Source organism: Numida meleagris, chromosome 2, assembly GCF_002078875.1.
Source record: "Numida meleagris isolate 19003 breed g44 Domestic line chromosome 2, NumMel1.0, whole genome shotgun sequence".
Lineage (NCBI taxonomy): Eukaryota > Metazoa > Chordata > Aves > Galliformes > Numididae > Numida > Numida meleagris.
Window position 1 is genome coordinate 29,242,747 of NC_034410.1, and position 27,306 is coordinate 29,270,052.

The 27,306-nt window shown below is 36.9% G+C and overlaps 1 protein-coding gene across 14 annotated transcripts in view; it reads left to right on the plus strand.

The window, feature by feature from the left end:
* Positions 1–27,306, plus strand: part of HDAC9 (histone deacetylase 9) — a 458,471-nt gene that overhangs the window by 243,181 nt on the left and 187,984 nt on the right. For all 14 annotated transcript variants that reach the window (XM_021386094.1, XM_021386085.1, XM_021386084.1 and 11 more), the window contains 5 exons: positions 11,471–11,602; positions 14,186–14,301; positions 20,565–20,687; positions 23,102–23,312; positions 23,670–23,887. In XM_021386094.1, the coding sequence (XP_021241769.1) occupies positions 11,471–11,602; positions 14,186–14,301; positions 20,565–20,687; positions 23,102–23,312; positions 23,670–23,887 (800 nt within the window). The remainder of the gene's footprint in view (positions 1–11,470; positions 11,603–14,185; positions 14,302–20,564; positions 20,688–23,101; positions 23,313–23,669; positions 23,888–27,306) is intronic.

Consider the following 27,306-nt stretch of genomic DNA (forward strand, 5'->3'; position numbering starts at 1 on the left):
AGAGTGAAAGATTCCTGAATAAGAACTCAGTAGATGTAATTTTTTTTTTTAATTAATTTGAACATTTCCTTACCATCATTCTTTCTGCACTTAGTGACTCAGTAATTTGCTGGAGTGGTTGAAACTGAGAAGAATAACATTTTGTGTGTGAAAGTTTTTTTCCCCTTCCCTTTCATGCCACCAAATTCCATTTCTGTTTGCATTTTCTAGGAAAACATTCTCCTGTGAAGTAATAGTATATGAAAAAGCTGGATTTCTTTTGGTCTTCAGTGAAAAAAAAAGAAAGGCTTAGAGGATCACAAACCTTCAATTATCATGTCTGCCAAAATGAAGTCAACCTCAGTAGAGAATCATTACATTTCTCTCAGTTTATGAGCAAGCACAACAAATGGGAGAGGCACTTTGCTTATTGAAGCAGGGAAAGAAGGCAAATTTGATATATTTTTTCTCATTTTAGCTTGTTTTTCAGAGATGCTAAGTATTCCTGCCTCCCAGAGTCCTTGGTTTTCTTAATTAATGAACAATCTTGGTAAATTCAGACTAGGTAATTTGACTGAAGAAAGTCACCAGCGCTTAGCACAGAGTAGGAAAATAAAAAGACATATCCTCCTTTCTAGCCCTTCTTTTTATGATACCATCATCAGACTTTTGTCGCCTTCCTAAATTCACTGTCAGGGCATAAGAGTAAATCCAAAGAAACCTGTTGCTAACAGCTTTTTCCAGATTCAGTGCCTGGAAACCAACAGCTCTCAGGAAATGTAACCCCACTGTAACCACCATGACATGCTACAGCCATCCCAAGTCTGACTGCATTCTGTAACTTCCCACAGTGTGGGCAGGAAGCAGTGCCATGTCACTCAGACTCTAACTACTTCGAAAATATTCTGAGGCACGTTAAGACCAACTAAAAATGAATGCCAGGGTATATCTAATGACACTGTCAAGATAGTAAAGAGTTTGCATCGGTATGCTTTGGAATGATAATTAACATAAAGGCCATCATAGTCTTTCCATCAACACTAGATTGTTCCTCCAGTATCCTTTCTTTAACACTTACTTTTAATCACAGGAAGCCAAGGTGCTGTGCAAAGGTGATTATTCTTCCTCAGTGAGGGTCTAGATAAAGATGTTTCATTGTATTTTTGTTTCAGCACAAATTTTGCTACTTGTGTATATATCATCTTCTGTCCTGCCAATAATTGTTCTGTTGTGCTAAATGCTAAATCTTCTTGATGGCTTGACTAATTGTACAGTCTTACTCTCAATGCTATCTTAATTTTCCTTTTGCTGCCCTTTGAGTAGCCAAAATTGAATTCCAAAGTTCTCTTTCATGTGTTCACCTAAAGATTTTGTAGCACAAACTGTGTACGTTTTTAGAAACACTTTATAAATCAGTACTGACAAGTAGCTTGCATAATTTTTATAAGTAGGTTATCAAATACTAGCCACCTTTTTTACTTTTGAACCTAAAGAAGCTCAGCTTAAATAAAAAAGCAATCCTAAAATCTGGAGGATTCTAAGAGTACAATGTCCTTTGACATTTAAATGAAATGATTGTAATGCTATTTGAAAAAGTCTCTTCTTTTTGGACAAACAAGTTACAAAATATTGTGAATAAAATCTGAAATTCTTTGGAGTCAGTAGCAAACTGACTTCACTTAGATTTGAGTAGGGCTAAGTTTGTTCTTCTACCGTGTCTAGGGCAGGGACAGTTGAAAATTTTCAGAAAAGTAAACAAGAAAATCTAAAAGATGGGAAAAAGAGAGAAATAGAAGTGGTATCATATCATCCAAAGCAGAATATGTTGGTCAGTAAAGATTGCCCTTCTCCAAACTCCTACAAAATACATTTTCACTGAAAAATCTCTTCAAACCCACAATTCTAATTAAAGGTTTTAGTTGCCAAATAACATGTTCTAGCTAAAGCCAAATAAGTATTACAGAGCCATTCATGAACATCAGCATAAGCTTTGTACTTTGCTTTTGATTTTCTCATGGGAAACTAATATAAATGAGAGTGATACCTCCCTGTTGGCTTTAACTGTTAGAAATGCAAAGCATGCTGAAATTGTACATAATTCTCTTCCAAAGGAAAGGAAATAGCATTTCAATGGTTTTCCTCGGTGTCTCATTGAGTTATGGTGGTGCACAATTATTCCTGTTAAATTACTCTACCAGATGGAAGGTTACATTGTATATTTAGCTAATTAAGTTGTAGGAGACTGGAATTATATCCCAGAGCATAAAGAACCTATCTAAAAGTAAACTTGTCTTAATTTGGTTTTGTTGTTAAGATACAATATCAATTTCTAATTAAGACTTCAAACAAGTGGGGGTTTTTTTGGAGACATCCTTTCAAAAAGTCAGCCTTGCCTGGAAAAGTCAGACAAACATGCTTTTAAGCTCCAGACAACTTTAGGGCCAAATTTAGCTTCGTTTGCCTTCATGTGTAGCTGTGCCTTCTTACACTTGAGTTCAGTGTGGCCCAGAGTTCTCATCTGTTACGGAAATAAGATAAACTGCCTTTTGGTGCTCCTGTTTTCTTGGCATCTAGTACTGTTGTAGCAGAGTCCCTCGGCTGAAGCTCTGTTTTGCTTCTGAACAACCCCAAGTAGTGTGCCTCAGCAAACCAGACCTGCACCACTCTGATCTACTAATGAAATTGATGCCCTCTCAAGACTGGGGAGATAGAAATCATGCTTAATCATGAATTTTTGAAGACTGAAAATATACTTCATTATACTTTCTAACTACCAGCAATGAGTTGTCACTGCTGGATATTTTTGTAGATTAAAACCTATGGGATTTTATCACTCTATTAACCAATTCCGTTTTAGTAAAAGGCTTGGGGAATAACCTCATAGTGAACATTCTGGGAGCAGTGGCTGATGCACAAGGCTGTGCTGCCATTCACCGAGACCTGGACTGGCTGGACAGTTGGGCAGAGAGGGACCTTGTGAGTCAGTAAGTACAGATGCAGAGTGCTACACCTGAGGAGGAAATAACTGCATGCATCAGTACAGGTTAGAGGATGACCTGCTGGAAAGGAGCTCAGCAGAGAAGGACCTGGGTGTCCTGGTGGACAACAGGGTGACCATGACTCAGAAGTGTGCCCTTGTGAGCAAGAAGGCCAGAAGTCCATTGAAAATAGCGTTGCCATCAGGTTGAGGGCAGTGATCCTCCCCCTCTCCTTTGACCTGGTAAGGCCTAATCTGGAGTACTGTATCCAGTTCTGGACTCCTCAGATCAAGACAGGAAATTTCTAGAGAGAGTCCAGCAGAGGGCCACAGATGATGAGAAGCCTGGAGCATCTCTCTTCTGAGGAAGGGCTGAGAGGCCTGAGACTGTTCAGCTTGGAGGAGAGAAGGCTGAGGAGGATCTTATCAGTGCTGATAATTTTCTAAAGGTAGGAGTCAAGTGGATGAGGCAAGGTTCTTTGCAACAGTGTCCAGCAACAGAACAAGTGACAATGGGCACAAACTGGAACACAGGAACATAGGAATGTGAAGAAAAGATTGTTTACTTTGAGATTGACAGAGCACTGGAACAAGCTGCCCTGAGAGGTTGGCGAATTTTCTTCTCTGGAGATATTCAAAACCTGTCTTGACACTTTCCTGTGCAACCCACTGTAGGAAACCCACTTTAGCAGGTTGTTTGAATTAGGTCATCTCCAGAGGTTCTTTCCAAGCCCTAAGATTCTGTGATTCTCTATTTTAATTATTCTTAAAAATTAAATCATGTATCTAGGGGTCACACTGTGGTCCTGAAAAAATCTGACGCTTACTGACTGGAGAAAGTAATTTTTCCTTTGGAAAAAGTTAGAGTCTCCATGGATACTGAAGGAGGATTTAGAGTGAAGAGGAAGATTTACTATATTTACAGAAAGTGTAGGATTGTATTCCCATTACATCTTCACAACTAGAACTGACTGGTGTATACGGTCAGAAGTAGGGACATGAATAATCAATGAAGACCCAGCCAGGAGGACTACTGGTCATGCACAACTAAATTTGGTTACTGCCATTCAAATGAGTGATGCTTTCTGTCAAATGACCTGCTTCACCTTCTTCTTTCTCTTCTAAACCTCCTGAGAACTAAGATGCAATTTGCAATTTATTAAAGTGCAAAAAAATTACAGACTTTGAGGATGGACAGCAAAGATGAGAGTTAATTTTAAATTATCTTTTTTCTATTAGTCTCTGTGTCAAGACACCGTAGTATTACTTATCCTTTAATGCCTTATTTATTATTACAAAAGGAGTATAATTTCATATGGGAGAAGATTAAGATGGACCTGACACAGAAGTAATATGCTGCGGTTTCATCCAACTTGACATATAATGAAGACTCAGGAGATCTCATTGAAACAGTAATATAGCCCAAATTGATGCAAATGAAAGGAGATACTGTTCCTCTGCTAAGAACAGAAATTATTACAAATTGTATCAAGAGCTCAGTTCTTTTGCCTCACAGGTTACACACAGAACAGTTATCAACAGGAAATATCTCCTATTGGTCAGCCTTTCATGAAAAATGTAAAGCTCTCGAATTCTGGCTAAATGGACACAGCACTAAGTTATTCCTAGTCCTAACTCAGTAAGGCATTCCTAGAAAGATAATACTTGTTTGCATGGATAATCAGAAATTTTATGTTTCCATACAGACTGCAATGAATAATGAGGAAAAGTTAGATATTCAAAATGGCTTCAGGGAATATTTCATTTTTGAACCTTCTTTAGGAAATCAATGAAAAATTGCTAATCTTGTTAAATTGGCTTCCTTAGCCTGAAGAGAGCTAAGAGATCCTCTCTAATCTAATTAGCTGTTTTACCATGTGTTTCACTAAACCTGTTTTTTTATTTGGGGAATGGATATTTTCCTTAGTCTGAATAAATAAAGTGTTCTACCTTTTACAAAAGTAAAATAAAGCAAAGGACTAAAGGGTTTCACATATGAGCAACATTCCCCTTAAAGCAAATGGTTGTACAGGAAACAGTTTCTGTATAGACTGAAAACACATTAGGTGATGCAAGCCAGAAAAACAAAGTGTCTCCATCCTATACCTCTGTATCTGGTGCTCCCTCCTGGTTGGGACCACCCAGCGGTCAGGTCCATGTAGTTCTTGGAAGAGCTTTAGAGCAGATGTGTAAATGTCTTTTAGTCTCATGAATCTAATTTAATACTCTTTCAGAAATATTTTTTTTTTAAATGACCAGAATTTAAGTCATCGAGCCTAGAGAATTACATTATGTTCTGGTATCTCCCAGTCTGTCTGCTAGTGGAGAGAATGTTCCATGTGTTTATTGTTTAGCATTGTCTTGCACTGGAACGTGGCTCTCTACAGCAAAAGTTAGTCATGTATAAAACCAGAAAGTCTCTACTCGTCTTGCCCAACTCTAATATACTCAGCGCTGGGGAGGTGGCTGCCTACAGGAAGCCAGACCAGAAGTCCAAAACTCCATGCAGAGTAGAGAATGTTTATGTATCTGCTAGAACCGCATGTAGCAGAGCAAAGACTGGGAGACCATCAAGTCCCCTCCCAGATGGACAAGCTCATTCACAGCTCTCCACAAAGCAGCTGGGGAAGCTGGAAGCAGCTTTGGTCGCTGACCTATGTTCTCTGCTTCTCTAGCTTTCCACCTGCATTCATATTTTGATGAGGGAGCCCAGACTATCTCCTTATTTATCCTTTCTGCTGACATTAGGAATATACTGCCTGCCTCACTGATAAGGAAACTGGGAAGTTTCTCCCTAACACCTTGCTCTCAGACTAAGGTCTTGGAAACTTAGGTATGTCTCTTTTGATAGACAAGGAAACTTGTGCTGTGCAATGAACCCACAAAATGAACATATTTTCACAGTATGTTTTCTTCCATTCTGCTCTTCCGGCTTCAAGGTAAATCACCACAGATACCTCAAATTTATTTAATAATCCACATTATCCATCTTCCAGGAAATTCTCATTTGCCATAGTGCTAGAAATAAACTCAACAAAGGTTAAGCCACTGGCATGCTAGCAAAAATGCCATCATGCTAACCAGTGTCATCTCATCATTTTCTCTTGTAACTCTAAAGATCTGTACCCATACATATTCCATTTGTCCTGTAATTTACACTTTGAGCTTTTTCAGGCACAGGCTTGTCATGGTTGTGTGTTGGAAAGCACATAAGGCTTGTCTGTGCATGGATTCTCTATTGGAATAGTACAAAAAATAACAATTTCAGTGGGAAAAATAAGGACAGATACAGAAATAGAGAGTAGCAGTGAAGAGTTAGAATTACTTCATGATCACAAAGTCTTTGTTTCATAGTTTTTTTCAGTTGACTTAAATACTTCAGAGAAGTCTGTGTTACTGTTTCAAAATGATCTTAGTGATAACAGTTGGAGCCTGAGCAACAGGGAATGATTTATATTTCTCAAGTAAAATGTGAATTTTGCTGCTGCTTCTGCTGTTATAGGAATCTTTGTAGCCAAATTTAGTATCATTTACCTCAGCTGCCCCACAGCTTTTTAAAGCCAGCCTACCAGACAAGAAAAGGAAATGCTTTCACTTTAGAGCCTTTGGAAGCCTGGACAAAAGCTCACTTTCTGTTCTTCAGGTTTCCTATATATGGCTTTCAACTGGAGATGAGGACCTGCTCGCTATACACTTTCTCCCATCCCCCATTTCCTGCCTGGGTTCATTAAATGCTGATTTGGAGTTGGCACACACTTTTCTGATACAAAAGTAGTACTGTGTTCCTGGAACCATCAGAAAGTAGTGCATTATTATCTTTCACATTCCCTTCATATATGTGCCCTCTCTCCATGCACAGAAAGGATTTTTATCCCTTCTTCTTAAATATCTGTGTGTTTAATAAAAAGAAACAGATTGGAGCAAAGCTCTGTCAAAAAATAAAACCTCAGCTCATTTGGGAGCAACTTAGCCCCAGGCTGTATTCTTTAATGCTAGTGTGTGCAAATTGCTAGTATTAAGCAAAGTGGAGTATGTGATATAATGACTTCACTGAATCATTTTAATATCTCTAATGCTTGTGTTTCAATATCATGTTACTCAGGAGAGAATACTTTTCTTTCACCTGAGCAATGATAGTGGTAGTGAATGAAATTAGTACATATCCATATAGAAGTCTGTGTATATTCTTTTTTAACAGTGCAGTTAGTTACTTCCTTCTCAATAGATGAAGCAACCATAAAAGATGAGAAAAATCAGCAAGATGCTATCTTTCGTCTTCAACTAAGAAGAATTATCAACATTTTCAGTTCTGTTAAGATAAGTCCTGATAGGGATTTAAGTAACTGATCCTTGGGTTGCCTATAAGATCTTCTGTTGTTTATACTTTCTTTATCTTTCATAGCTTTTGTCCCCTTACAGTCATTTAAAGAGTAATAGCAAATAATTATTACTAGCACTAAAAAGAGTCATTAGGGCAATATTGCTGAGACTCTGAACAAACCATATTACTGTAACATCTCAGTATTCCAAATTAGGCTGCACAGTTGCATAAGCAAAGTCCTTCTCATGTTCATCTTTCTAAAAATCCACTTGAGTGAATCAGTCAAATGGGTGTCAATTGATTCCCATCAAAATCAATAACATGGACTTTGATGACCTTCAAAGAAAATCACTATATGTTTTCTTTCATACAAAGCACTTTTAAGTAATATATTTTCCCTTTCTCCATGTGGGAACAGATTATTACTTGTACCAAAGTGCTCAACTTGGTAGAAGTGCAAAGATTTGCAGACTGAAGAGGCTAGGCTAATAATGAACAACTCAACTCAGATGTATACTGGCTTTAGATGAACAGACCAATCTATCATCCTACTGCCATGAAAAAGTGCAGCCCTGTTTTCCCATCTGCCATGCTCCCAGCCATGCACTCCTTTTATCTCGTCTCAGGCACTCTGGCTCCTTGGTCAGATGATTCAGCTCACTGTAGTGACGGAAATCTAACGCAGCAAACCCCACTGCATTCAGCATCTTCAGCACTTTAAGGCAGTCTCTTTACCTCAGGAAGATGAGATATAAGACATATCCTGTATCAGGTAGAATTAATCGAATTTTGAGTCTTGGACCTTAGTCCAAGGGATGCTCAGTGTACAGAAAGTTAGCCACATGCATTGACGGCTGCATAAAGTTGACTTCATGATGCTTTTACAAGGATTTTGTGATATTAATGGAGGAAAATAAAGGTTAATTCTCAAGGGTTTGTACCTGCCTGAAGAAGCTGTCCTGCAGCGAGCTGATGAGTAAAGTTTAAGCCTCAGGAGTTATTTAGCACTAGATCCCCAAATGGCACTCCTGTTCCACACTGACAGTGCCTTTCAGTGATGAGCATAGTCAGATTCACTAGTGGATTAATTATACTGAGCAAAGATTCAAATAATGTGTAGCAGAAATACTTGTGGGATAGCTAATGCAAAACAGTTATTTAAAACAGTGTCCCTCTGAAGACTAGTTCTAAGAATGATGAGTTAAAATATCAAACATCTAAAACATAAGGCAAAGTAATTATTATAATTCTTCAGCATTCGCAACTAAGGCTATCTAAGTGCCATGCAAATATTAGGGTAACAAATTAACAGAATTTGTTTAAAAGATATTTATTTTTTACTTTGCTCACTTGTTCGCATTCCAGAATTTAAAGGATTAAAGTCATTCAGAAATAATCTCATATATAAGCGTTGGGCCAGTAAATGAACATATATACACGTAAGTGTGTATTTATCATTTTAATCTACAGCTGTATCTTTGAAACTTAGAGTACCTAATTTTGCCTTTTTAACTATCAGAGGAGAGTTGACCATTGTAGATTTATTATTACTGCCTTCATGTAGGAGTGCACTGAAACACATATGATTGCTGTAGTGATCCATACCTCTTGCAGCCAGCAATAATTGTGCTTCAGCTTCAGTAGAGCATGATGGTGGCATCTACAGCCAAGGCTCAGCCACTGACAGGTATCAAAAAACAGTTTCCAGTTCTGCGCTTTGTCCTCTGGAACAGACCTTTTCAAACTGGTTAAATTTATGTAGTGCACTGAAATATGAATTCTTACTGCCAGCCATCAAGTCCTAGCTAGTACCATCTTAGCAGTCTGTCATGGCAGACATTCAAGAAACCAGTATTGCAAGCCAACAGTTCACAAACATTGGCTTCGTATTTTGTTGGGAGGTTTATTTTATTATTTAAAAGCCAATCTTCCTCATGCCTTTTCACTTTAAAATTGTTTGTTTCCACTTAAAAATGATACTTCATCTTTCGTACAAGGAATGTCTTCTCAGCTAGTTCATAAATTCAGACATTGACAGCACATTCTGCTTTCTCTGTTTCTATGATTGATTCAGATGCAGAATTATGATGGGAATATGGTAAAAATAGAAAGACAATCACTGTGAGCATGAAACATTCATGTAGAAGTAAATGTTGTGGAAATAAATGTTGCAGGATTTGTATCACATTAGTTTGTTGTGGATATGGAAATATTTTCTGAATTTAAAGAATATGGAACAGTATAAATGGAAATAACCATAAACTGAGTCAGCACCTTTTCTTCAAAATGTCCTCATACTCAAATGATCTCTGTGTTGACAGTGTGTAGTATAAACTTATCCTACTACTGTATTTTCAGTTTCATACCAAATGGTATCTTAGCAAACAAGTCCTCTCTTCTCTGTCAGTAGAACCATTTGTCTTAATGAGGATAATAACTGATAAAACTGAAAATTCTTTTAAATATTTTTATTATTAAAGATTTCCAGTGTTTTGTTAGCCCATATATCTTTGAAATGTACTCAAGACATAGGATGCTTAAAGGAAGAGCTTGCCAAGAATGTCAGAGTATGTGATGAAGGGAGCAAGGGTACAGCCAGTCACAGCAGTGCTCAGGCAGAAGTGCAGTTCCTTTGCTTTCACATGAGCATTTCTAACATCCCTATCCCTAGGGAACAAGTGGGACAACAGGAAACAAATGTGTGATCTTACTTGCTGGGCAAGGTTGGAATTAGAAGAATAAGGTTGAGTTCCTTCACTAAACTGACACATGGTAAAATGCTGAGCTGAATGAAAAGATTGTTTATTATTTTTTTTCTGCTAACTCACACTCCTTTGGAGCTGTATTTATGTCTGTATGCAGGAGAGAGAACTGATCTCAGTTTCCAGCTCTCTCTATTTTGAGATACTGCTTAGCCAGGCCTCAGTTCCAGAAGGAGAAATGCAAACAAATTCTGTTCCACAGTTATCTTTCACTAGCTCTTAGTAGTCTGCTTGATAGAGGGTTTATTTATGAGAACAGATAAATGAGTTCATGCAGCATCAAGGTAAAATATCACAAAATAAAAAACAAAGTAGAGCTTCATCTCTGATCTTCGCATGAAAAGACTGCATCCATTTGGGAAACAAAGGTGGAACTTGCCCAAGGTGCATTAAATATAATCCTAGGTTTTCTGGGAATCAATCCTGCTTCTTCATTTTCAGAGCATATATTTTTCTGTGTAAACGATTCTAGGACACTGTAATAAATCTGGTTGTTTGGTGTGTTACTGAAAAAACGTTGAAGATCTGGGCCTAAAATTGCTGACCAAGAAATGTTCTGCCAGCAAGTCTTGTCATAATTTATATTTCTAAGAGAAATCAAAAGGCACTAGTGGAGGCTACTTTCTATTTCTGTCATCGGACTATAATCCAGTCATAAGGTTCCAGGTTCCAAGCTGTATTTCCATCCAAGTGTTCACCTTTAAGAAAGATAAAAATGATGTAGAATGCAAGTTTCATTCATCTATAATTAATACCAATATTACTGGTAACTAACAGGTAACTTTAGATTTTGAAATGGGATGAGAAAAAAAAGTAATGGCTAGTTCCTTAGGGAGGAAAAAATTACAGCTAAAATTCATTTCTACCTCTTTCATATCCACTGAAATACTTTGCTATAATAGCTTAGTATCTGCCCCATTAATTCAAGAATATATAAGGAATCAGAAATGTTTAGAGGCAGAGAAAAGAACAAACCAACATTAACTTTATGAACTACATGTTAAGTATATGCTTTACAATTTTAAAAACTGTATTTAATGTTAAGGAAATGACATAAAAATACTGTTTCCTCCTCTCTGCTGTTGACTGCTAGAGTTAAGACAGGTGGGGAACAGAGACATTCTCATCAATACAAGTTCACTTTGAACTTGTTACGTTGGAAGAGGATCAGAGGAAGGTGAAATGGAGGTGAAGTTGAAAGTAGTAACAGTACTGGGATTCAAAACTTTTCAGTGCCCTTCCTGATTCCTAGTCTCTAGTCTAAGATGGAGTTGTATGAGGAGCAGCAGAATGAATGGAGATGATGGACAGTAAAATCACTGCTTCTGAGCCCTCCTTGGATTAGATGAGGTCCTGTAGGGAATGCCACTGGTATCTGGACAAAGCAATAATTTGTTTTAAAACCATTCATTTTGTTCTTTTCATTTCCAGCTTCAGAGCCCAATTTGAAGGTACGTTCAAGGTTAAAACAAAAGGTAACGGAAAGGAGAAGCAGTCCTTTACTGAGGAGGAAGGATGGAAGTGTTGTCAGTTCATTCAAGAAGCGACTCTTTGAGGTGACAGGTAATTAAGAATGGAGAAGTTCTGTCCTAACCACAACTACTTGCAGACATGGATGAAATGTTTCCCAAGATGGTATACTGGATTTTTTTGTTTGCCTGTTTGTTTTTTTTTTGCTGCTGAAAAGAAAAGAGTATTAAAGAAGTTGTTGTGTATGAGTAACATGTAATCTTCAGCTTTCGACCACTTACTAAATAGTTACTGTCCATTTGAAAGCCATTCTTTGCAATCTGTATGGAAACTCATGCTTTACAACAGTCAGTAGCAGAACAAATAAATGATAAATTATTGATGATATAAGTAATTAAATGAGCAAAGAAGAGTAGGGCTCACTAAGCTGTTTTTTTCAGTAGGAAAAGTTGAAATGTTTTAATAGTGGCATATATTTGACTATAGCTGATAGTATTCTTGGTAATTAAAGGGGAACTTTTAGTATGTAAAAATACAGCATTCTCAATATAAGGAGATTAAAGGGAAAAATGCAAATAAAATTTTGTCTTTGAGTAGTTTTTTTTTCAATACTATTTCTGTCCTTGAACTGAAAAAGTGAAAGGCTGAATGAACAGTGGATTCTAAGACTTTCTTTCACCTGCTTGGCATTGTAGAGTTGTAACTTCTGTCATGTATCATGTATATGTGATTTGTCGAATCACACCCCTGCTCCCAAAGAGTTTGAAATCCTCTCATTTCAGTGCTCAGGACCAGCATGTTGTCCTATCCATTTATTTGAAAGAAAAGAACATTTACAGCATTTGATATCTCTTCCTTTGACTTTACATTTGTATTGAGTACCTTTGTTTAAGTAATATTACATATGTTTGTGCAGTGAACGGTTAAACTGTCATATTTGTCTGAATTTATTTGGTATATCAGAATAGTGTCACACCAAGATGGAAGTATAATACCAAATGAATGAATTCATTTTGGTGTCCTCGTCAATGCAATTCTCATGACAATGTTTCACAGCATATCAGGTGTAAAAATGAGACTCATATTTGAATGCGAGTATCAAAGTAACTAAATAAGGTGATTTCTCTATAAATTAATTCCATATCAGATTTTTTTTTTACAACTGATTTATTATTTCTATTTGCTGAAGCTCTTATGAGCTTCTTGATCTCCACTTTCTTAGTTTTAGCTGATTTGTTTATATTTTGCACACTTGCAAATAGGGTATAAGATGAAATACTTATCCCATAAGCTTTTTTTTTTTTTTCTGCAGCCATTGAAAGAGCAGAAACCTGAAAAAAAAGAAATATGTTCTTTTCCTGGATCTGGCAATAATTCTGAGCATTACAGTTCACCACTTTAGTTACTAATATCTGTTAATATCTGACATTTTGCAGCTTTCATAACCAAAGCTTCCCTAATCAAACCTTTGGCTGAAGCCTTTTTTTCCTTTTTTTTTTTTTAAATCTCTTTTAACTGAAAATAACCCTTTATTTAAATGCTTATTTATATAAAAGTGCTATTATAGTTATTCAAAAACAGAAAAAAAATGGTTTTGTAGTGTTCTATGAAAACTAGTGAGAAAATAATGCAGGAATCTTACCTGACCAGCTATTATAGCTGGGTGATTCACTTCAATAAATTGAAATCAGTTCTAACAGGAAACAACAGCAAATCCAAGATGCTGCCAGGAGATCTCCTGCTACCATTGGTCACAGTGAGGACATGTTTGCAAATGAACTGAGAAAGAAAGAGAAGTGGCCATAGCATATTTACCACCACATTTAGATACTAATTATTTTAACTTCTTGGAGATCTGCATTTGAAATTCTTGCCATGAAATAGCCTTGTCTTTACTAATGCCACACTCTTTCATCTTTATCCTTGTTAGTTGTTACCATGTGCAGAACTTTCATTTATCTCAGTAAAGAATTATAATAACTCAGTAGAACAACACACAGCCCTTTATGTTAAACAGAACTAAGGAAATTTTAAATCAAGGTAACGTACAGACTTTCAAATGCTATTTTAAGATTTTTGTAACTGCCAATATTCTTTTATATCTGTACTAAATATGCAGTGAAAATGGTATATATTCTGTCACGTCATGGTACTTGCATGTGTAAAGATTTGATTGCCATGGGTATGTCCAGCACCATTTCTATAGAGCCAGAGAGTGGCAGTAGGCCTCATGAATGGATGACACAATATCATGACCTTTGCAAGCCTTCTATCTCTGTCATTTTGATCTTTTGCAGAGGCAGGATTCTATACAATTACAAAGAAAAGACTATCTTTTCTTTTTACTTTTTACAAGTTCTATCTGTACCTGATACTGAGTATCATACCATCTTTGTGAAAGTAAATAATTAAATTCACCCTTTGTGAAGGGGACAGATCACAAGGGGAAAGACCAAGAATATCTTTCCTCATTAGCACTGTAAAAGGAAAGCCAAAAGAAATGGAAAGTGAATTAGAAATCTTCAATGTAAGCAAATAGCTCATTCATAACTGGTAGATACTTTTTAACAGCCAAAAATCCCACCCTGTGCCATACAGTTTATACAGTTAATCAAAGTCTTGTATTGTCCTTCTGTTGCAAACCATGAATTCATGTATGCTTGTTCTGTTTTCCAGAATCCTCAGTCAGTAGCAGCTCCCCTGGATCAGGTCCCAGTTCCCCAAGCAATGGTCCGACCAGCAGTATAACAGAAAGTGAAACCTCTGTTTTGCCATCCAGCATTCAAGCTGAGGTAAGACTCTTTCTCTTCACTGGATAAATAGTTGCTCAGACTTCTAGACTGAAGAGATTTGAAACTTCTGTTTGATTATACTTACAAGCAGGACAGTTACAGCAGTTATAATTATCAGGGATAGCAGGACACTGCATGCTGACACCAGAGTACGTTATGTATGAGACACACGTTCTGCAAGGGAGGCCAGCATATAAAGACATTCTGATTACAAAAGCAGCAGTGGTGCTACCACAGAAGTTGGAGGAAGCTGTGGAAGGAACTTGAAAGCATCTATGTTGCTGGAAATTTTGAAATAAACTATGCAGGAAGGGCACAAAGAACTAATGAGGCAAAAAGAGTAGAACATGAAATGAGCAATCACTGTGATGTCACAGTGTTGCTGCAGTCCTCCTACTAGATGAGATAGAAAAGCAAAGCTTTACCTGTATTTCAGGATCTCAGATTGCTGTGGGTGGGAGGAAATAGGGATCTGGCTTATCTTTTGGGATAATTTGAAGAAGTGCACAATGCTGAACACTAATGAAGAACTTCTGCAAGCAAAAGAGCGACTTCATCATTGGTGACTATCATGTAGGAGATGAGGCATTCCCAGGTTCAGGTGCTGTCACAGTAGATTTATGTGAGTACAGTATCAGAGTTAGGTGACTAAGTCCTTTTTCACATCTGCCTTGTATTTTACTGCACCTCAGTTTCCTTGTCTGTTCAGCGCTTACCAACATAACTGATGTGTGAGGAGCCTTTGATACTTGTATTGTAAAGCTAAATTGTACATGGAAGGAATTTTAACTATTCATTATTCTGTTTCATACATACGTGCCTATAATGACAGGAACGCAGGTGGTAAATCAGTTGTGATAAACTTCATTTACCATAGATATCATGCATAAGTCATGCTTTCCATGGTAATTTTGTAAAGGTACGAAAAATTAATGCAACTAAAAAGAATGAAATGCAGAAATATTCTGTATGTAGTGCCTTTACCTCTAGAAATTTTTATTTTTGTGGCAAAATTTTCTAATAATTGTAGATTTGTACTGTTTATGTTAGAAAAGTGTTGTATAAGAAAACGTGATTTAACAGAGTTTTAGCTAAGGGAGCTATTTCTCTAGGTCAGTGGCAGGACATTCACCTCAAAAAAACCTGGAATGGGCAGTTCAACCTCCAGCAGTGACTTTTCCCCATAATGAATTAATTGTGTGTGTGAACTATGATCCAGAGGGCAGGTGGGTGACCTCTGCACACTGATTAGTAGCCTCTCTCTGGCCCGTAACCAAAAAGAAAAAAAAATTGCCTTGATGGCTAACATGTGGTCTTGCCTCATAGTCCTTCGGTATGTGATTGCAAAAAAATTTAAATGATGCAGAGCAAGATCCATCATTTGGATTAGATCAGATTTTAGTTCAGTTGAATTAAATGATATATTTTTAGGAAGTTTGTCATATTTGGATGTTAATGCTGTATTAAACAGGGAATCATATCCTATTGGATTTTGTCTTGACTTGAGGATACTACAAAATGCAAATGGAATAATGGATCAGCATGTGTTACTTTGCATATTTTAGTTTCTGGGCATTTGCCCACAGCATTGAACCAGCATCAGAAAAGCATTCAGTCTGGTCCGACTTGACAGTCTGTGTAGGGAGATTTGGAAAGGCTATACCAAGCTTTATTTTCTGTTAACAGAACACATCAGTCACCAGACATCCACTGTTTTAGTTCCACACAATCCAGAATTTTCAAATGAGACTAAAAAGTTCCTTTTAAATTTGATTTCTGTTTGCTGGAGTCAGTGACTTAGCTTGCTGGATGTGGGCTAAGAAGCTGAAACTACTGACTTCCAATTCTGGGCCCAGTCAGAGATTTCATTACCTCTCTGGTTACTTGACTGTTAATACTGTGGTCCCGTGGGCTCAAACATTTTTCCATAAATTTCAACTTCAGTGCATTTTGATTTCAGTGGGGTTTTCTTTGGTAGTTTAACAGCAGCCAAATTGCTACATATCTCTTTGCTATTTTATCACTAGCTGCCAGCTCTCAAAGGCTACGTATCTAATCAATTTTTCATCAGATACACAAAGTACTGAAGTTTCTAATAGCAGACTTAGTGTTCCAAAGTCACCCAAAGTATCACTTGTTTTGCTGTAATCCTGAATGACTCACATTGCTGTTGTTTCATAATAATCGTTCTGACATTTGCAGTAAGTGTTGTGCTCGTATCTGAGTGGGTGGATAGCTGTGGTTTTCATGGCAGCAAATAAAACACTTTTTGCTGAGGAAAACCAGGTTGCTATGACAAAGCCATTTACCAGTAAAGCATGAGTCAATACCATAAATGATTATACTCCAGCACGCAGACAGAATTAGAGCATTATCAGTAATGAAACAGATTTTTTAAGTATTTTTGCCATACCCATTTGAATAGCTAGACTTTTACGTGGCTTACCCTCTGGAGCATACTCTGGTGGGCAGACATTTATAGTTTTTTGAGTGTACAAAGGTGCACTGCATATGGTACATTTATGCAGATAATATTTTACTATCACAGTTCCCCTAATGGTACTTTGAGTAACATTTGTTAAAACATTGGTTTCATTATATGAAACTTAAAAGTTAAATTCAAGATTTTAATTGCACCTTATAAATAAAGTGCTGTTTTTATTAGGCCCAGTTGTCTCCAGCAGCATCAAGGTTCACTGCAGTAGCTATTTGTCTCATGTAGTGTGTCATATGCTTTCATGTCACCTGCTGTGCTGGGGCTAAATTTTACTTGCATGAGAAATGCAGGCAGGACTGATCCCCTGCACAGCACGTCCCTTGAGTTCAGAGGGACAACCTGCCATAGTCATGTGAAATAATTCATTTTAAGAATATGCAGCCCGGTCAAAAGCCAGTGAAGGTAATGGAGAGTTTCTACTTGATGTCATTGGACTTCTGGTCATTTTCTTTCTCTTTCATTTGCTATTTGTAGAGCAAAATTTCCTAGACTATCACCTAATACAGGAGACATAAATGACATGCATGGCAGATAAACATGTTTGATTTTTGCAAGTCCACAGCCCAGTATTTCTAATTCTCGGCTTAATGAGGCACTCTTTCCTAGTGTTTGGGGCAAAATTTCAAAGTTACTGACGAGTGGATGAGGCTTGTTTCAGCTATAGGCAAAGAGAGTCTAATCAGTAAAATAAATAAGAATGTAAGTAATAGCGAATATGAAAAGGATGACTTTAAATTAAGGGCCACCTGTGTCGTGGTTTGTAAGAGGGCACATGAGAATGCAGTACAAGATCCTCTTGATCCTCTGTGTCACGTGCTGCAATCCTGAATGGCAGCCTGAGAACGGCAACCTCTAAGAGTCCCCCATATCCCTTGCCTTGCAGGAGAGCTGGACAGGGCTGGGGGTAGGTCCCTGCCTACTTTGTGGTCATCTCTGACAACAGTGTGAGCACACGCTGCCTTTGTTCAAAGCATCACTGCGGGGTCAGCAGTCAGTTTAAGGCCTATGTTTTTCTGTGGACCCAAACTCAGAAGTGACTGTTACTTCCAGATAGCCAGCCTGAGGTAAATTAAAGGCTAGTGAAAGCCATGAGTGTTCACGTGCCACAAGTGAACGTCCCTGGAGGAACACGAGGCCAGATTGGATACGTCCCTGGGCAACCTGATCTTGTGGGTGGCAGCCCTGCTTCCAGCAGAGGATTGGAACTGGATGATCTTTAAGGCCCCTTCCAACCCAAGCTATTCTGTGATTATATGATTCTGTCTCCACAGTTTGCAAGTATTTAAAGCCAAACAATTTCCTCTTCTCCTTTTAATGTATAGATGTGCTTATGAAGTAGGCGTTCCCTCTTCTCAGCAGGCCCTGGCAAGAAAAAAGAACACAATAACTAAATATAGGAGATTACATATAAACTAAACTTGGTGATAACCATTCACTGTTACCTTCAGTTATCATACTTCTATTTCAAGAGAGAGGATAACTATGTTGACAGGCTATTTTAGGCATCAGTAAACAGAATCCATCAACCCAGTGAGTAAGTATATGGAGGAGAAAATAAAGCAGTTGCTCTTTGGCAAAATTTAGGTTTCAGTCCAAGCCATTAAGGACCATGACTTAGCTGTTGTGCTGCCAAGAGATGCTGCTGGCAGCTCCAGTTTGTGCCACCATCTCAGGCTATTGTTATCTGTGTAAAAAGAGAATCTGCAGCCAGAATCATGTAGTTGCTTTGGATTGGACCCTCATCCATGAGGGTGGACTCCAGGTTATGTTGGGAGATGAGATTTAGCTGTTGTTTTGGCTAATATTTACTGAAAATATATAAAAAAACCCACAGTTAATTACCAAAATGAAAATGTCTGATTATTAGAGGTATTACAAATTGGATAGAAGTGATCTTACTAACTAATTCATGTTTTCAGTATTAAAATGCTATAGTACATAAAGGGATTGATTCTGCCCCATTTAACAGTCAAGCCTGATCTTAATGTGGGAATATATTTTACTGTTATAAACCCTGTCACCGTTACATTTGTTAATTCAAATCATAGAAAGTAATAGTGACATTCTGAAAAACAAAAAGGAACCATGCATTTTTGCAGAGGCTCTGCATAAATACTGCAGTGGATGGATACAAATTTGATACTATAGAAAGCACATTAGAGCTACTACAGCATCCATCTGCAGTTAAATCTTCATAGTCTTCCTCAGTTATGTCTCCATAGTCTTGATTTATTTGGTTTTAATCATAGTCAAAGGTGGATCTTATCAAGTCAAGACACTGTTAGCCAGGAATTAAGTAATGTACAAGTGAAGCTTCTTTGTTTCGTAAGCTATCTGTTGACATTCCCTAGGTACCAAAAGAAAATTACAGAGATAGACTTCTTCTGTTTTTGTCTCAGTGATAGGTCATATCTCCAAACAAACTGTATGAGGAAGGTTATGTTTTGCAATAACATCCTGTGTTTTTGTGCTTAACCACTTTTCATTGACAGTCTGAAGTTGCATTGTATTAGCACAGAGTATTTTACAGAGTTAATTGATATTCCAGGTTTGTCCAGGGGAAAATCTACAGCTCCCCACAACATGCTTGACAAGTTATTATATTTACTTTAGTCAAAGCTCGAGTGTGCAGTATCCCTCTTGGAGGTGGTCTATTATTGGAGTCCCATATGCTTTTTGTTTGGGAAGAAAGCAGTCACTGTGTCATACTGTTACACGGGGTATTCTTTTTCAAGGATGTTGTTCCCTTGGGGACCATATCATGCCAGAGTTCCTAAGTCTAATAAGACCTTTGTAGGTCTCATTGTGTTAAAGTTCTGGGAGGGAAGCAAGAGTTAAAGAGAAAATGTAATTCAAACAACTGTACTAGACCACATGTTGAAAAACATAACTGCAGAAATGCAAAGGCATTAAAAATACTCCTATTGCAGTAATGTAATTTTTTATATTTCTTCCCAATGAATGAAAAATGGAAAGATGGAGGGTGATCTTTGTGGTACGCCTGATTTTACTAGACATTAATTAAAACTGTATCAGCAATTCCATGTCCCTGAAAATTATATCACAAAGATTCAAAACAAGTGTTAGAAGATTTTAAATTTAAGGGAATTAGGAAAGCTGTGAGGGAGTATTCCGCCATCAGAGAATGATGGGGTGCTATTCTTTGTGTATATGCAGAGATAGACAAGGTATATATTTTTATTAAAGGCTGATGTGACAATGTGCCTCACTTTCTACGCCAAATTCCTATGTCAATGGAAATAAATAATGTGCTTGAAACATCTTCGTATCACAATATGGGTAAATAAATGCATGGACCGGGTAGGAGCCATATTACATACTTTACATGAAAAATGTTATTAACTATAGTAGAGATCTAATACATCCATATTCATGATGCTTTTGATTTGTCTAGGTGTAATCCTTCATTCATGCTAAAATCTCAATGATTTTTTAAGTAGTAAAAGTGCAGTTGATAAGAGGAGAGATGGGCTAGGAATCATCAAGCATTTGGGTTTGAGTAGAAATTTGACTTGTTAACCAAGGAATAATCTCAGGTGTATTTCTGATGTTTTCTTAAGAAAGAAAATATCAGTAATTTTTTTTTTTAAAGGACAGTACCTATTATCTGGAACCCCACTGTGATGCAAACCAATTCATGGCACGTAACTTGCTTGAAATATAGCAGCATAACAGGCATAAAGTTACCAAGATTAAAAAAAGAGCTTGGAGATTATATGTATATTGTTTTTCCACTTTATTCCAGCATCTGGTTTCACAGCAACGCCTTTTGATACAGGATGAATCAGTGAACTTGTTGAGTCTGTACACATCCCCTTCTTTGCCCAACATTACCTTGGGACTTCCAGCAGTACAATCTCAAATCAGTGTAAGTGATCAATCTTAAGCCTTCCTACTTTTTTTCCTACCTTTTTTTCTCCTACTTCTTTCTTTTTTTTCCTACTTTTTGTTCCTCCTTTTTCTCTGAGAAAACCTACTTTCTGCCTATTCTCCTTTTTTAGCATTTTGGAGCATAATTGCATAAGCAATACAGAGTAGGTGCCAGACCTTTCTTTGCACTGGGCAGCATTTAAAATTTTAAGGGAACAACTTGAAAGCAATTATTATTCTTAATCTGAAATAAGAGCTGGTGTGGAGTTTATCTTAGTATAGGCCATATGCATTGCAATTATATCTGTAAGTATAATAAAAAACTTCAGATATGATGAGAAGTGCTTGAGGGAGACCATTTAGTTCAAAAGTTCTAATTGTATAATCCCTCCTACCTGGTAAAGTACAGTGCCTGTAACATTCTATAATGAGATGCCAGTGGCAACCTAAGCTGGGCTGAAGCATAGCAGGGGAAAAATCCACCATTCCTGCAGCTAGGTTTATTTTTTTTGAGGAGTTTAATCATATAAATTAAATCTGTGGATATGTAAACAATGTTTAATGACTAGTTATGTTCATATATCCTTTGTTCAATTCGCAGCAAATGAGTTTATTTAAAGCTAAGTGTTAAATTAAGATGTGAAATGTATGAGAAAAGAGATACAACATGTAGTGAAATCATACTGATGGAAAGGAATCTTTAGATTAGCCAGATTTACAGGAATCTAGAGGGAAAATCTGAGGCTCAGTATAATAACTTCTAATTTTGATACTGGTCAAAACTCACCTTTCTTGATTTCCAGCAAAAATATTGATATAATGGTATGATGGTTCTATACACCACTGTATACATTTTGAAGAAATTTTAGTAATTCATATCCAATAGAAAGTGAATTGGTGACTTCTATAATAATTCTAAATTTCCAGTATGTAAATATATATATGTATCTATACAGTTTACTATGGTTTATAATAAGTACGACATAATCCCAGTTCTAAATGTAGTTTCAGGCTAAAATTTCTTGCCATTTTATGGCTTTTTTAGTACATTTAACCAATAGCACATTGCTGCAGTCCAGCATTTAAAATCAGACATAGAGCTTTGAAAGGAAAATTGCGTAGGCTTTAAATCATTTCTCTAGAAGTCTTTCATGAGATATTTATAAGCAAATGATTGTTTTTAAGGGACGGAAAATTTGAACTGATCATGAGAAGTAGTGGTTACTTTTCCAGATCATGTCGTCAAAAATTTCATAGCTATTTCACACACACTCACAAAAATCTAACTTCAAAGTAATTTTAGAACATTAAAAAGGAAATGAAAATATATTTAATTTTCTCACTCAAATGATGTGAGCTTTTGATGTGAGCTTTTGTTGGCCCCAAATATTACTTTTGGCATTTGAAAAAACAAAAGGGTTGATTTATGCAAATATTGCTTATTTCTCTTACCAGAATAAGTAGTTGCAACCTGGATGTAAAGTTTACTTTGGTGTTTATTCTTCAGGGAAGGGTGATAGCAGAGTATAAATTAAGCATATGCCCCAAAAAGTTAGTGTAAACCATGGTTTGCCTCGTTAGAATATGTGAAATTCAGTTTATTCAGTTTATCAGAGATACCATAAATGGTTTTCAGCAAGCCTTTAACACACTTATTTCTGTTTATTTTTCTGACTGTAAAAATTACTATGAATGCTTTAACCACTCTTCCAAGAAATACATTTTGTTAAAACTGGATTTTCAGTAGATATGGAGAATCTAAAGCAGACTGGGAATCTTGAAGGGCCAAAGCTTCCCAAAAGCTTGAAATTAATAACTGTGCAATTTGTACAGGCAGTTTAAAATGCCACACACATACAATAACTCTTGATGATTCAGTAGACCGGAGTTTAACTATTGAGATTTAGTCTGCAAAGCGTGGAACTTTCATGTTGTCCTTCAGGGAGTCAGGGAACGCTCCAGGAAAAGTAATAGCTTACCACTACTACAGGCAATTTTTTTTGTTTTTATGATTGGTTTACTGTCTGGTGGAAAGTTATGTGAAAACCAAGCCTTGCCTATTGCAAGCTCAATGGAAACCATTTTCTCTTATCCTCCATTTTCCTGTGCAGGAGGCTGTGGAAAGGTCATTAGGAATTTTAAGGATAAGTCCTGTCTTTTCATTAATTGTGTTCTGACTAGTAGTTCTTTATGCTTTTGCTTTTATTACTGATTTTTTCCAAGTGCTTTCATTACTTAGTTTCTTGCAATGCTTGTTCCTCCTGCCTTTTCATCTCCCAGTCAAGTGCAGGAGAAAGATTTTAACTTTTTCTTCTGTAGTCAGAAGGTATACTATAAGACCACCTAATCAAATGGAGATAACAGTGGCCAAGACAATGAAAAGCAGTTACCAGTTTCATTGTGTCTTGACAGGCTTCATCATCATTCAAAGAAAAGCAGAAGGGAGAGACCCAGACACTCAGACAAGGAGTGGCCTTGGCTGGACAGTATGGGGGGAACATTCCCCCATCTTCAGCTCATCCTCATGTTGCTTTGGAGGGAAAACCAAATAGCAGCCACCAGGCTCTCTTGCAACATCTGTTACTGAAAGAACAAATGAGACAGCAGAAACTTCTTGTAACTGGTAATGATCAAAGTTTCAACACAGTAATCATTTTAGATATTTTTAATGACATTTTTATGCTTGCTGTTTTAAAAAGTGGAAGGGTGGGAGAAAAAAAAGGGTAGCGTGTTTGTTTTCCCACTTCAGTGATTCTGCTCCATTAGCCTCAAAGGATTCCGTGATTACAGTAAAGAGAAAATGATTACTTCATCACATTCTTTTGCAGCTGCTGAACTTCCTAGCATGGCTAGGCGTGTGGTACACATCTCACTGCATCAGCATTGATGCAAAGTTCTGCAGCATACACCCCTCTTCTTACTGAGAGATTTCTCTTAGAAGTAGTAGTTTATTTTTTTTTGAAATGTCACTGTTTTGCAGGAGCGGTTCCTCTTCATCCCCAGTCTCCTTTGGCAGCAAAGGAAAGAGTCTCACCTGGCATAAGAGCTGCCCACAAACTGCCTCGTCACAGGCCACTGAATCGAACTCAGTCAGCTCCTCTTCCTCAGAGCACTTTGGCCCAGCTGGTCATCCAGCAGCAACATCAACAGTTTTTGGAGAAGCAGAAACAGTACCAGCAACAGATCCACATGAATAAGGTGAGTTCCCAAAGGAAGGAATTTCTAATGAACATAAATGCTAAAAAATAATAGGGAAGTGTAGATCTTGGTGCCATGTGGTAGATGAGAATAAACAAGTTCTTGCATGAGTACCTTGTTTATACATAGTTTGTATGCATTTGCTGAGATCTTCTTTTTCATTTTTCTGAAATATGGTACGAAATTGGTTTGTGCTTGCTGGCATCAATAAAAATACAGTTCAATTAAATAGGGATCAAATAATCTTTTAGGTTTAGATTACAAATGCTTTCCTTCTGAATGTTGAATAATGTCTTAAAGATACTGGATTTCTCCTATCCAGCTTTTTTTCATTTGCCATTTCCAGTTTCAGAGATCATTCAATTCAGCTGATGAACCATAGTTTAAGCTTACTTGCTATGTAATATTGTGTGGAGTAAATATATAATCCATTTGACGTAAATCAGCTGATTAAGTTTATCTTGTTTTTATTAAAAATGTATTGATCGTCTGAAGAAATTTTAACCAGCTTTTATCAAATCAACTTCTCTGTAAATTCATCACTAACATAAAAGTTTGTTATCTATATGGCAATATAAAAATACCAGTGATAGAGAAAGAGAAGGATTTGCTATTGGTAATATCAGATACAGAGTTGAACTGTGCCTGTTTCCCTGTAGAGTAACACATTCTTCTAAGTGGAAAAAAAGAAGAAAAGGGACCATCCACTATTAAACAAAGTACAGCAGTATCTAGGTAGGCTTCTCAGGGGCTAATGTTTCTACAACAAATGCGATGCCATTCCCTGCTCTAAAACGAAGATATGCAAGTAGTTAAATACTTTTATCTGAAGAACTTTTTTCTTCACTTACTGCATAATCTTCCAAAAAATGACTGCTGGAGCTGCTTGACTAAATCAGTGTTGTCGTGATCATACATCTTTACTTTTCTTGTTTTGCTTGAGAGTTATTTGGAAACTGTATATAAGAACTAATTGCAAAGGAGAAAAGATGAAAAGCAGCATGTTCAATCTTTGTACCTATGAGAAAGGAAAAAAACGTCAATCCACCTTACAGGGTGAACTTCCCAGGGGGTACTGATTCTTTGGAATCTACTAAGAATTCCCAACAAAATTAGAAACAAACCTAGAGTTTAAGTACATAGTTTGTACAGTGGTTTGGTTATTAAATCTTGCCTTAATTAGGAAAAATGAAGACCAGAAAACTTCAAAGTTCAGAGCTGATCCTGGCATGTTAACCCCTCTCAGCTTGGCTGTTTTGATTACTCAACTAGGACTCCAGTTGGCTTTTCTTTGAGTATGCATTCCATATGTTTAATCAAGATGGCATATGTGTATCTTGTAGCCTCAGGTTTTGAAAATATTTCACCTGCGCTCAGTTGTCTGAAAAGGATTTTTACCAGTAAAGTACTGAGTCTTTGTGCTGCTTGTGGGTATCCACTGCAAACTGATCAGTTACTGTTCATGCATTCCTCACAAAGCAAAGAACCATAATTACGTGTTTTTGTTAGGTCCTATGCTTGTTGACATACTTTCTACCATAGCATTTGGGGGTACATGCTGTGGCACATAGATACATTTGTCTTGAATGTGAAAATTAAACTTGAGTTGCATAAACATATTAGTCACATATGACTAGAAATGCATTGCACCTCACAAGATTTAGGCTGGAAAAGAACTGAAAAAGAGTTCAAGTGGCATGAGATAATGCCTGCTTTAGTAACTTTTTCTTTCCTGTGTTAAACTGCAATGAAAATAAATGTTGAGAACAAAATACACTAGAAATACTCTTCCATTCTTGTGTGGTTATTTGCAATAAAGAGACAGTACAACTCCTTTCCTTAAAACCTAGTAAGCCTAATTTTTATCCTCTACACTGTTGACTATATGTATATGTAGATAGTAGAAATTTATCCCAGGGCCTTTCACTGCCTTGAAATACCCCAGCATACTTCCTTTTTCCAGATAGTTCAATATATATTTTTACCTCTATCTCTACTCACAGAGCAGTTAGCTTTCATCAGGACCACAGTCTCTCATCACAGCAGCAGACACCTAAGGAGGAGTAGGATCATGCTGCACCCACAGAAGCTGTGAATTATATGAGGATGTGGGTAGTTTATCAGACTTTTTTATGGTGTGCAGTAACAAGGTTCTTCTACCACACTATTTCCTGAACCAATCTGCTGTATAGTACTAAAATTGACCATGCTCCAATCACATGTCTGTTCTCTGCAAGTATACAGAAAGCCAAGTGCTTTCTTCCTTACCTAAAATAAAAGTGATTTTTAAAAACTGGCATTTAAGGTAGTCAGTAGAGAAGTGAGAAATGATCAAATCAGGGAGTCGCTATTAAGTACTGAATTGAAAATTATATTCTTTAAGCCTTTAAATTAAAGGTTTAGATTGAACACCTGTGCTTGCATAATGTTTTTGAACTCCAGCAGCAGGATAGAATGTACTTTGTTTATTCTAAGACCTTACTTTTATTTGCAGTTGATGTTATTTATTCGTTATCCAATTTAACACATTTGTGGAACTCTTAAAATCAAACTTGAACTTTGCAAAGCAGAGTCATCTGAATCCTAGAATGAGGTATTCTAGGCCATGTAGGAAGCAACACAATATCTCATTTCTTGTAGTAAGTTTGAGCATGTATCGAGTGGATACATACATTGGTTATTTTCCACTGCTCTGTCCCTCACTGTTCTGCACATAGGCCCTGTAATGAAATCTTCATAGAGGTATAACTCCCTCCTTGCAGTCTTGAAAACATATTTTAATTAATGAGGAGTGCTCAGCCATTGTTTTAAAAATTTTGATTAGAAAGACAAGAACCATTTTAAGCTGACAAGACTGTGAAATGCTAGTTGATCAACAGCTTAGGACAAGTTAAGACATTCTATTCATTTTCCATTTCTTTTTCCTTTTCTCCTTGTCCTTATGTTTAAGACTTTAAGTGCTTAAGGTTTTAATATATTTCAACTGAATCTGTTATTTAAATTTTTGCTTTGAGCTGAGATGATGTGGCATGTGTCAGCAATCCTTGAAAAATGGGTTTGGTCAGCTCTTAGGTAACAACAAAAAGAGGAAAAGAGCAACAGTCTTTCCCCATCCTATGGACCTTCTATTTATCTTCTATTTAAAAGTGATTTATTTCATAAAAGAATATACTTTAACTGCAAGCTGGTGCTGCTGTGAGGGCGATAACAAGCAAAATCTAACATAGGTCAGAGTTAAAGGATCCCCCTGGATCATTTCCATTCTGAAAAGAGACAAATCATTGCCAAGAGGCATGCCCCTGTCCTTAATAACAAAGAGAAGATCCTCTATGGATTATTTCTGGTCACCTGTCAGATGCCCGGCTTTTTGATGTGGGAAATGGTATACCTGAGGGATCTAGTATGCTGACCTCCTAAAA